Genomic DNA, 12,835 nt, shown 5'->3' with positions numbered 1-12,835 from the left:
TGCGCATAAAGGGTTGAAAGGTTGGTCCCAACAGGTAATCGAGCTTGGGTCTGCCTGAACCGCTATGACGTCTCTGTGGCCAAGCGGTTTAAGGTTTGGCGTTCCATGCCAATGACCCAGGTTCAATTCCCGGCGGAGACCAACTTTTCAACTCCTGCGCTTTTCCGAAAAGGAGAAACAGTGAGAGGAACAATGATGTCAAAGCTACGCACCGTTTTCTCAGTCCTTCCTTTCTCATATATATATATATATATATATATATATATATATTTATATACATATACATTTGTATATCTCTTTCTGACTGGAAAGAATGAGATTAAAGCCACACTGTTTCATATATGTATCACTGAATGACCGCCTAGCCATCATTTTATTGCTTTCCACAACAAAGCTGTCAACGTTTCTCATAGATGGTCACAGTACAAGACACTGAGCATTTCTTCATTTCCACAGGCTTCATATGCTGTCCATTGCTGTGGGCTTTTGTAGGTGTGTATGGAGCTATAAATACATTTAAATACAGAATATGACAGACAGAATATCTAAAATAGTGACACAGGGGAGCCGCCACACTTGTTTACCATTGGGTATCTGCGATTACATAATGCAACCGTGATATAGAGACGATATAAAAAGAAGTGAAATGTGTTATGACTTGTTACTAACTCCCAATCAAGAAATACTGTAACTCTCTATCACAGTGGTGCTCGCAGCCATTCAATGATGTTAGAACTGACACTGACTGAAATTAAACCTAATAATCATTTAACATTGAAACTGAGGTATGCAGAAAAACAGGCAAAGTAAACCATTCAAGTAGATCATCACACACTACAATTACACCATGGCACAAGCAGCTAGACATGCCTATATTGCACTATCAAATTGATTGACAGATGAACAAAAATAAGAAAACAAATCTAAAGTATGTGATTTCTCTCTAACAGCAACATCTTCCCTCTTAAATGATATTCATTTGTTCATATATTTGAAGAATATTGCAAACTTCAAACATGGTGTGATTTCACACAAAGGAAAGCACATCATAGTAAGTAAAACTGTTTTACTTGAAACAATACTAATTTCATCTGCTGTCATGTTTCACTGAATAAGAGGAATGTAACATTTCAAAATACCACTGGAAGCCTGTTTTCCTTAGAAGACAAAATTTGAAGACATTGGGAGCTTTAAAACTGTAAGTGTATTATTTGTTTACACTAAAGAGACACATGAGAGAGATAATAAAGCTTACAAGATCTGAAATATGGCATACCTAAAAACTGTAGATGTGAGTGCAAATTTATGTCCTCAGATTTAGTGTCAATACTTTCAGCAGGAGTATTAATTCTCATTGATAAAATGCAGGAAACAATCATTTGCATACATATAAATACACTACAAAATATGTCATGTTTATGGCATTCTAACTACAAGTGTACATATGGACAAACAAAGAGTATCAGCCAATAACAATCATTATTTGCAGACCTACATTTGCAGCAGAAAGGCTTGGTATTTGATTGAGTTTGGTATGCTTTTTCTTTCCTTTTCATATTCAGGTCTCATAAAATTTTCAGTAGAATATATCTTTTTCCCCTTGCTCAACATTTTATTTTAGAAAGCTTAAAGCAAGAATATGGCAAAATTTTTTATAACCCAATCCTATGGAATGATGAAGGGAATTGTTTTTAAGTTATAGACAAAGGTATGTCTGTAACTATGAATTATTTTTGGTTGAATACCTGTGGCATAATGAACAATTATCATGGAAAACAGTTTCCTAAAACAAAGATGATTATTACCATTTCTTCTCTTTTTTCTTAAAAAAAGGGATATCAGTTGAAATGAAAGAGAGGGTCTGAAATATATCTACCCCGTACATGAAGCTACTTTGAGTGTGTTTCTACTGAGAGCACCTCGCATCGCCACAAATTTTGTCCAACGCAGCACCTCATACTTTACGACCACTCGAGTTGTTTCTACTGAGCGATAAAATATGCGGTGATGCAAAGGTGACGTGCAAATGCGGTGGTTCCGGAAGTCGGGTATTTTTAGGTCACAGATCGGGTCACGCGCGCACTGCCTTATGGGAAGGTAAACAACATGAAGATGGTGCCAACCAGAGATAGCGTGTTTCTTCTAGCGTACCTACATTTACTCATATCAGCCGCTCAAACATCATCATCAGCGATATATGAATCGAGTTCCTTGAGAAGGAGACGAAGAGGTAGCCGAATGCTACATAAAAGGATCTGGACTTTGATACTACCAATGCCTGAATTAAGGCTTTGCCTGAAAACTGTCATTCATCTCTTAGCCCATGATCTCTATCAACACTGCCATGATTCTATTTCTGTGTCATTGGTTCACCTGCTATTATGACAAGAAATTGTGTATAACTTAGCCACTTTCTCTTAAAACAGATACTCCCTACCGAACACTAGATCAGGGCTCTGAAAACATGGTTTTTACACATTTTGGCCAATTTCAATGACATGCCCATTCTGCACTGGAGTGTGCTCACCATTAGCTCTATATCTTCTTAAAATGACATATGTACTCTCTTTGGCACAGGCCTGATACAGTAAATATTTGCACAAATTTTGCCAGTCAACTAAAATTGGTGAAAATAAAAAGTCAAAAAATATCACCTCCCATAACAAATATTCACTGTGTACAATTTATCTCTGAAGTACAGTACTGTATACGCTGTTGTATATTTGCATACAGATATTTTCACAAATGAGGCCATCTAGACATTTTTTGCGAGATGTTGTTTATCTATTTATTTATTTATCTATTTAGTCTTATTTCATCAGGGTTGTTTTCGCAAATTGACGCCAACACTTACATTAATGCACTATTACCAAAGTGTATGGGGACATTTTCATGTGTTGTTAAATTCACAGTCCAACTGTGATTCGCAAAATTTGTGAAAATTAAACCCTCACGAAAATAACAGTTTATACAGTAGGTACTGACTAATTTTCCTCTTGAAAAGGTATAAAACTTGTTTCTCATTCCACCCTTGCAGTTCGCAATCACAAATCCAATCCATTGGAGAAAAAAAAAAATCTTGATTAGGATCAGCCTTACAATGTTGGTGGGAAGACAAACTCTGTAAACAAATATTTCCTTTTACCAACATTCAAGATGAGGCAATACCTGCACAAATACTGGGCAGGTATCAGAATATCACCTTTTGTTTGTCTCTTTGAATTAAGTAGATATAATATCAAATACGAACACTACAGTTTTGTAAAATCAAATAAAAACTGAGAGTAAAAGCTCAGCATTTGTTTCACATCTACAAATATACCCATACCAATCTGATATACATTTATGCAGCAGAAAGATTACAACATTTATTTCAAACAAAAGAATAGCAATTACACAGCGATATACAACAATAGGCCTTCCGTAACAGGGAACAATATTTCACTTTTTATATCAATGTATATACTATGATAACACTATAATATACTATTCAAACACTTCATATTTTCTTTGTACTAAATAAATAGACTGCAGTCAGTAATGGCTGTCAGATATCTTGGCATCACTGTGGACAGTATCTGGACACAGATGGATTGAGCAATTTAATATGTTCAAAAAATATATGATGATTTTACTCCTATTTGCTCATACTGACAAAGTTCACATCACAGGTAAATCTGATACATATACAAAGCCATTACTATGATTCAAATGACAAAGGAATGTAAAATGACATTGACACCTACAATGTGCGTGTATTAAGCCACTACAAATAAAACCAATACTCTTGTTCTTAGTTTTCAAACTGCTAAAATGATGGAAAAGAAATTAAAACTGAGAGCAGCTTTAAAGTCACAACTATCTTCATTCTTCAATTCTAAAATGAAACATCTTCCCACTCATTTTTGTCCAGGATCAAAGACATAAAGTAGCACCAATCATCAAAGGAATTACAAGCAACACAAGTATACCATAATCTATGAATCATTAAAAATCAATGTAAATCTCTGATCGTTTTCCGTCTCTTGTCATTATGAATACAGCAGAATCTCATCATAATTAATTCTCAGTGAGCACGATACCTGATACAACGAGGTAATTTTGCAGGTCCCATTCCTTTGCACTCTTTGTTTTATCACTGATATAACAAGATAATCAGTATAGTAAGGAAATTTCGCTGGTCCTAATCAGCTCATTATAACGAGGTTTTCCTGCATTGTAATATGATTGCATGAATTCATATGTTCATCAAAACGTAACTGGATGGAACTAGAAAGAAACTCCCATTCCTAAAACAAGACTCTTTCACCTTCGACTGACAGTGCTGAAATCCAAATTGCTAACACAGATTAAAGCATGTGGGACTACGCAAAACATTCAAGAGAAACAATCTACCATCATTGGCAGACCCTTTACTCCATTAATCTTTGAAGCACCTATAAAAGGTCTTGCAAAGTCAACCTCTCACCACTGGCAGAAGAAGTTGAATTCCCACAATTTTGCATTGGTTTAAATGAATTGATTTGTATTTGTTGAGATAAATGGGCAGGTTACAGGAAAATAGAGATATGAATGAGGCAAAAGAAACACATAATTTTCACTCACTTCACTTTACACAAACACACAGACACAGTATGCAGATATGGACAGCGAAAGGCAAGTCAGGTTTTGTTTTCTTGAAAGGGTGGCTGTAGGTAGCTCAGGCACAAGAGAATTGACCAGAAAATTGACTTTTTAACAAACAATTTTGGGTGTGCAAGTTATGCTTGTGTTGTTGGTTTTTTTTCATAGCTGTTCTAAAATGTTAACTTTTCACAATGAACGTTTCAATCTGGTTTAAAGTCTAAGCATGGATTTAGTCAGAATAACTGTTAGTCCTGGGTGTCACTAAACATCCCTTCCCATGTGTTTCTCAAATGGGATGCTGTTAAAACCAGTGCCAAGGTGTACAATACAGGTCCTCAACAGGCAATGTATGTTATTTCCAGAGCATCAAAGGGGTTGGGTTGATACAAGTTCCTTCTAGCTTGAACTGACAGCACGTATGTGTAGTAATGCCACATTATTTGATTTGTCAACATAATTTTGAATATACAACTAAACTCTGCATTCCGTATTTGGCAATAAGAAGATATCTCACAACAAAATATTGCAGACTTTATAATTCCTCATTGCAAAATGAAAAACAAGGCCTATGTGGAGGGAGACTTCCAGCTGAAATGTATGTCATCTTTGAAAATGCAAACCTCTGACAGTAAAGCTAATTATGCTCTTACTTAAACTCTAGACTGGAAACTGATACCAAAAGATTTCTTGACACAGATGTAGAGACCAGACATAAATAGTGGGTTCTGAGCTCACTAACACTAGCACAAAAATCCCATTGTGGGCTGGTGCAGACAAACACTCTCGCTTCACGTTCCTCATACAGAATATTTGATATTTCCTGTTTCATTTTGATTGTTCGAAATCATGCATACATGTGATTAATCTTGTAATTATTCTGAACCAGAGCTACATTTCAGTATATCAACTCCACATCACCACTTCCTTATAATGTTTGTCTTTCTGAACCTGATACACAGGAATATGACAATATATATTTTCACAGCTTTCTCATTGACTGGGATGCATGTTGCTTTCAACAAAAAAACTACAAGTGAATATATTCAACTCTGTCGGAATTCATGTGCAGGTGAGTGTAAGTTGATGTCTACCTGACACTTGGTCTAGAGGGGACCTCAGGAGGTGACATGGTATCAATAGTCGGTCTTGGTCTGGTGCGTGGTACTGGTGGTGGCCCCGAGGGCGGCTCACTAATACCACCACTGGGCAGCTCAGGAGGACTAATGGCTGGCGGTTCACTTGAGTCCCCAAATTGCTCATTCAAAAAATTGTCAGTGGACTCTGTTTCCATGGTAACATCTTCTAATGATAAATCTTCCATGCTGGGTGACATTTCAGGTGCCTGTGGTGGCCTACTGGGTCTCGACCTGGGAACAGGTGGTGGGACAGTGGGCAAAGTACTCACACTGCCAGCTGATGATTGGACCTCACTGTCCAGCACTACCTCTGAGAAGGAAGCAGTGGCAGCACTGGAGGTTGGCCTTGGTGGAGCTGAAGGTCTTGGTGGTACAAATGGCACCTGCTTTGCCTCAGGTTGTGAAGTCACAGGCTGTGGCTCAGGGATGACTGCCCTCTGGGGTCTGCTGGCTGGTACTGGAGGTGCCACTGACATAACTGCTGGTGATTCTGACTCATTATTAATGACTGGCGGTGCTGGTCGTGGTGGAGGGCGACTGGCCGGCACAGGTGGTGGCACCCTGGTTGGAGGTACCTCTGCAGTAGGTCGCTCAGCCTGTAGATCCTGATTGACAAAGGAATCAGAATCTGAAACAAGAGAACTTCGAGGTCTAGGCACCGGGCGCCGAGGAGCAACCACAGGGGGTGCCTCAGAACCAATATCTACTGTCATGTTGGCGTCAACTGCACCTGCATTGTTATTGCATGCATCGTCAACTGCAGATTGCCTTGTGATTGCAGTCTTGTTAGCTCGCTTGAGGGAAGCGGAAGATCGCGGTGCCACTGTTGGTACTTTAGGGGTGGAAGTGTCGGGTGGTGGGGAGGTGAGGGATGGTGGTACACTGACACCAATTTGTTGCAGGAGAACAACAGCTTCATCCTGGGTGCTGGCGTGCATATCATGGCTCACTTGGTAGGGGTCACTAATAATGGAGTACTGTAAATGATCACATGAGGAAAACATGCCAGGGTGTAGGAAGGAATTACAGGTAAAGGAAAATTATGCATTCACAGTACAGTGCATTCCCATTATAACAAAGTTGTCGGGAGCAGCGGTTCTCTTTATGTTATATCGAAATTTCATTACACCCAGTAGTTGAATAGAGTATTAAAGTACATAAACATATATGGGTGATTATTTTTGGACCTGAATTTTAACTTCACTGTAATAAGAATATGTCATAAAGGTGTTTGTTATAATGGGAGTACAATGTTTATGTAAGTGCAATCAAAGGTGCACATGAACACACATAACAGCATTCATACAAATTTATTACAAGGAAGGGGTGAATGCAAGCACAAAAAGGAAATTCGGTCAGACATGCCAAATATATAGTGTGAAGGAGCTAAAAAAAAAAAGTTGGGAATCTAACACGAAAACAACAAAAAAATCAATTCACAGACAGACAGAGTAAATATAGCACTGGGGCAAGTAAATGATAGAGTGCTTGTGGAAATCCAGTATTGCTGTCAGGCTCATGGTGTGTTGCTATTTCTTGATTGATGTCATCTTTTCCTTTATTACTCAAATCCCCTTTTTCCTATACATTTGCATGCAAAAAATCCATGCACCTTGGTGCAAGATGCCTGTTCTTCAAGCAGATGCAGGATAGGCATGCTGTATATTCCACACCTACTTTGGGGACAGTCCTAATACCAGAAGAAGAAATCAACTTCTTCATCAAGATCTTGGTTGAACTGGGGAGGTGAAAATCATCAACCAATATGGTTGGGTTAGACAAAGCATGTCAGACGTACGTCACCCTATATATGATGTTGAGGTCTTTATTCAAAGCGCATTCTTGCACACTCTGTAAGAATGTCTTGTTTAGAATCAGTTTGGAGTGTGTCTTTGCTTATTTTGTAATAGATCATTCACGTCAAAGGGATATCAGGCCTTTGCTTTATATTTCAAACAATTCAACACTTTTTGTGATTTTTCATCTCAAAACCAATAACATATTACAGGATAAAACTTTGTTTTTTTAGTTTTGATTTTTAGCTCAGGTAATATTCAGAATGAGACTATTTGAGCTTTAGAATGATGATTATTATGTAACTCCTCAAAACTTGATGTTTCTAATTCACTACATCAAATCATGCAAGAGTGCTGCTTTACAGAATGGGGCCTTGAGGCTTAGGATATACTCTAGTGCACCAAGTCACCTTTTATTGTACATAGAAGAAAAAGTGGATTCCAACTAAATTTACTGACAATAAGCATAAACTGGGGAGTGATTCCAAGTTGACCTAATTTGGTACACAAATGATGCAATGGAACAACATTCTATTTTTGATTATGTAAAGTACCAATTCTGTAGGGTTTACATTCACACTTTCATATTCCTCAAGTGTGGCAAACAGCAAAGACCAATTCATGACAGAGGAAAACATTGGTTTTAAAATATTCATGAAAAACTCTTTTTGTACTTAACTGACACTACCAACCGGCTTGATTAATAGTTTTAAGCCAATGGGAAAAATTGAAACTTTTGTGTATTTTGTATCATAAGGTCGAAATATTCCATGATAAACATGATGTGTTCATAAACGTATGAGAGGCCTCCTTTTTCATTACTGTTTTATTTCATCTTGCTGCTTTTGGCCATCTTCATGTCAGTGTGAGCACACTCACAAGAAAAAAGCTTGTAAGTGTAGATAATGTTCTCACCCGTGCAAGAGGCACCTCTGGTTTCTTCTGCCGACCAGCATCCTGGTCTCTTAGCACCACATCCTGGTTGGTTGACTGGGGAGGAGGCTGGGGCCTAGCAGGTGGCATATTGGGTCTGGAGGGGCGTGGAGGGGGTCCTGGCCTCGTCGGAGGCTGACGTGGGTCACTCACTGGCCGCATTGGTGCCTGCATCTGTGGACAGGTTTTATAATACGGCCTGAGCCTCAGGTCAATCCAGCACAGACCTTCCAGCCTCTCACAGCATTTTAATATTTGAAAATATGCAGAATGCAGTGGATACTTGTTATTGCCTTCTTGATTTGATGGAAAGTGAGCAAGCAGTGTAGGTTCACAGCTTCCTAGTCTCATCTCGTCTTCCTGTCTGAAATACATTTTAACAATGCTTGGTGACTGCTTTACACCTTATGAACTATCTCATTATCATCCACTTATTCTAACCACTATGTCACTGCTAAAGTCTCAGAAAGCACAATGCAAGGCTTTAAGTGGCATAAGAAAGTTATTAGAATAGGAAAATTATGTAACATAACTGATACACAGTGAGGATTTCGGTATGCGGGATTTAAATTTAACAGTTGTTGACAGATTACAAGGTCATATCCTTTACAAGTACTTAATTTTCTTTACTGCAAACATGGAATTTCTGTGCAATTAATCTGTTTATAACACCAGCTACTGCAAATCAGAACAATCATAATTATAAACTTTAACATCTCCCAAAGATACTTAGGTGTTGTTATTTCACCAATAATTCAGTGAGGTGCCACATTTGGGACAGAAAGATTTCACATCTTCATGTGGCAGTCCAAGGCAGTTGAAAGATATAGAAAACACAAGCTGCTCACCTGAGGCACTGTCCCATCTACCCCACCCTCATTTCCTCCCCTGGGAGGGGGTCGGCCTGGTCGGGCAGGGCGGGGCGGTCTCTTGGGTCTGTCCACTGGGTCCCCTTCTAGCAGCTCAACAGTAGGGGATGGAGTGCCTGACCTGGACCCACTGACCGTAGGGAGTAGAGGGGCAGGGAGCTCTGGTTTCACTGACCCAAACTCCTGGCCATTCTCTTCTTCATCTGGAGCAATATAGACAAAGGGGGGGGGGGCACTGGCTGTCAGTTTGCCAATAAACTCCTTTTGTTACAAAATTCCATCTCCACATAACAAAGCAAATTAAACATGCTGAAATTCCAGAAGGTACAGTAGCTTGTAGTTAGCTTACAGAAAGCTTGTACACATTTTTTCCAGCATATCCCTTGTCCTATCTGTCATTCCCTTCATCCGACTTGCAAAGAGAAAAGTTCATGCTCCATGTATAAACGCTTCTATTATAATAACAAGAAATGTTACGAAGGAAAATATGCAGAAGATTGTGGCTATTCAACAAAAGCGCAGAAAAAAAATACAGAAAAATAACATTAAGAGATATTGCGACTGGCATTCTGCCCTTTATCAATGTACATCAAAACCAATTAATCAGTGCTTTGATGTATAGCCCTGATAATAAGTTGTAATAACCAAAACACAACGCAAAAAAAAAAAAATATATATATATATATATATATATATATATATATATATATATATATATATATATATATATATATATATATATATATATATATATCATTCAGTTGAATAAATATGGAATATCTGCTGTCATAAGGGGCAGAATCATTACTGGCTATTGGGTGGAAGCTCAGTAGTCTAATGGATATATTGTCTGTCTAGCAATCAGTTGGTTCATGTCAATGCTTTTTATCATGGCTATTACTCAAAAGACTGAATGACTGGTGTTTATTCATGTTGATGAAGGGCATTTTGTCAATCAGTTGCAATAAAAACGACTCAAGACATGAATCATTGATTTGAATAAAAAGAATATGAGATACCTTCCACATCAAAGCTGAGTGAAGGGACGGTGAAGGCTTCCCCTAGTAGACTGCTAGAAACAGGGTTGAAGAGTCTCTCCGTGTTAGGACTACACATAGCTAGCTCCTTCTCCAGCAGGGCTAACCAATCCTCTGTCTTCAGTTTGACCTCTAACATCTTGGACCCAACCTGACCAAAGTGACCACACAGTAAGGACAAATTTGTTACTACAGTCTTATAATCTGGACTCTTGCCATGTACAATAACAATTGATTCAAGTAACTGGGAACAACCCAATAAACTCTTTACTTTCCTTGCAAAATGTAATAGGGAGATTTGAGTCTATCACTATTTGTAGTTCTACCTGGTTTTCCTTAGCTCATAGTCAGATTATGTCATCTCTCCTAAAATAATTAGGTTGATTGCACATTATATTTTTAGAAAGACTTGGACAAACACTTATTCTTGATGTTCCTGGGAAGGTGTCACATTGTATCTACAGAGTACTATGTTTTCCTGATATACAAAAATGCAGGATTGTGCCAGTTTCAAATATTCCATCCAGATTGATTTTTGACAAAAGGATAATGTAAGCAAAAGGTTGAATGACACACACTTACAGGATATTAATCACCATATCAAAGTCATTATGCAAGAGCAAGAGCCGAAAACCAAATTACAAAAAAAAAAGACAAAAATTGGAGATACCCGTTGGTTGTTGAGCTTGTCTCTTGCTGATAGAGCACTCAATCCATTCCTGAAAGTCACCAACATGTCAGATCCAACAAACCTACACAAAAAACACATACAAATGAGCAACTGTTTAGATTTTGTTTCAGTACTAAATCATTACCCTACTTAAAGACAGTGGACAAGAAACACACACACAACCAAATACACACATGCAGTGAGTTGAAGATTTACCACAAAGGTACCTCAAAACTTTCTCCAGGACATAACATGATTCAGAAAATATTGCCCTCAGTTGCAAACATGAACTGATTGCACAATATATAAATAATGCACAGGATAGAGTGCGTTAGTGGAGGCGTATAGTGCACTCGAGGGTATTTACAATTGTGAAACATGCACAAGGCGAAGCCAAGTGCATGTTGCACTACATTGTAAATACCCGAGAGTGAGCTACGCCTCCACTAACGCCACGAAATAATCCTGTGCATCATTTGTTTTATAAAATGGGTCGAAAATTCGAAAACTAACAGCATTTTCCAGCGTTTTTCACGTACCTTTGTGGGTCAAGACGCCCAAAGATGTTCGTCCCAAACATTTACGCACGTCGCGTCGCACTCGGAAATCCCGCACATACAGTGTAAGTATGATGGGGGGTTGGGTTTCCAGACACTTAAGTTCCCGCATGAAAACTTACTTATTTTACATAGAATATGCACCCTTTACCTTAAAGACTTGATATAGACTCCTCATATAGGCCTACTAGACAACATACTCTGAAAACGGCGTGAGAATTAACCTGCTAAATCGTTGGATTTGCCCTTCAAAGTGACTCCATGTACGCGTCCGGTCCCACAACGCTTGGTCTACTGTACTGTACAAAGTGTACGTATAAGAGTATACGTACGCCACACATGACCATTGCACAAGGGAAGAAAGGCCGGCCGGCCGGTAGCCCGAACTAGAAGTTGTTTACAGGATTGACAGCGCGTACACTGTATGTATGCATGCAATTCAAAGGAGCCGCCGCGCGCACAGACAATCGGCAATAGCATTTAACCACAGTGGATTTAACACGCAGTGCAATGGGACTAGAATAAACAACGCCAACGTGACTCATTTCAGCGCTTCCTATTGGCTACATTCTTGAAGAACCCATTTTATAATTTCAAATAATGTACCCTTACCTCACCTCAAACTTGGGGCTCAAAGTCAAGATGTACCGAGAAATATATCTCCCCCCCCCCCAAAAAAAAAAAAAAGAATAAATAAATAAATAAATACAATATGAATGAACAAATTAATCAATTAACTAATTAATCAATGTAAATAAACAAATACATAATAACAATTTGTGATTTCCTCAAAGTTTCATGCTTAAATCTGATATTATCCAACCTGACTAAAATGGCCTCTCCCTCAGCTGCCATCATTTCCAGCACTGTGTCGACATCTTCATCTGCAAACTCCACCCCTTGGTTACCATGGAGATCACTAAGAGACAGGATGACAGTGCCATCAGGTGGTCCCTGCTGACAGAAGACATCATGGTAGATGGATTCCCTGGTGTCCTCATCCACCAGCTGGACTTCCACCTCCACAATGGCTACCACAGGCCTGCAGCACAAGTCACCAAAAACATTCAATCTTTTGTGCGAATAGTAATCTTCAGACATAGAATACCCATAGTTGTAATATCTGTTGTTCCAAACATGGTTTCAAGATACTATTTAACCATAGGTGCATTCAGATTAGAACTACCATGGTATTAAATACTATGGTAATT

General features: G+C 38.6%; 2 protein-coding genes across 2 annotated transcripts in view; one reads left to right on the top strand and one right to left on the bottom strand.

The window, feature by feature from the left end:
- LOC140226560 (MYG1 exonuclease-like) overlaps positions 1 to 12,835 on the top strand; it is a 79,610-nt gene that overhangs the window by 15,650 nt on the left and 51,125 nt on the right. The window lies entirely within an intron of this gene.
- The window catches only part of LOC140226559 (synaptojanin-1-like), a 32,481-nt gene continuing 23,520 nt past the window's right edge, over positions 3,875 to 12,835 (bottom strand). Inside the window, exons 18-23 of the mRNA XM_072307012.1 lie at positions 12,448 to 12,666; positions 11,068 to 11,149; positions 10,380 to 10,548; positions 9,340 to 9,563; positions 8,474 to 8,665; positions 3,875 to 6,739 (exon numbers count right to left, since the gene is read on the bottom strand). Of these exons, the coding sequence (XP_072163113.1) occupies positions 5,714 to 6,739; positions 8,474 to 8,665; positions 9,340 to 9,563; positions 10,380 to 10,548; positions 11,068 to 11,149; positions 12,448 to 12,666 (1,912 nt within the window). The 3' untranslated portion in view covers positions 3,875 to 5,713. The remainder of the gene's footprint in view (positions 6,740 to 8,473; positions 8,666 to 9,339; positions 9,564 to 10,379; positions 10,549 to 11,067; positions 11,150 to 12,447; positions 12,667 to 12,835) is intronic.

Source organism: Diadema setosum, chromosome 3 (genome assembly GCF_964275005.1).
Source record: "Diadema setosum chromosome 3, eeDiaSeto1, whole genome shotgun sequence".
In the NCBI taxonomy this organism is placed as follows: domain Eukaryota; kingdom Metazoa; phylum Echinodermata; class Echinoidea; order Diadematoida; family Diadematidae; genus Diadema; species Diadema setosum.
The sequence above is the reverse complement of the archived record's forward strand: the minus strand, read 5'-3'. Positions and strand labels throughout refer to the sequence as shown.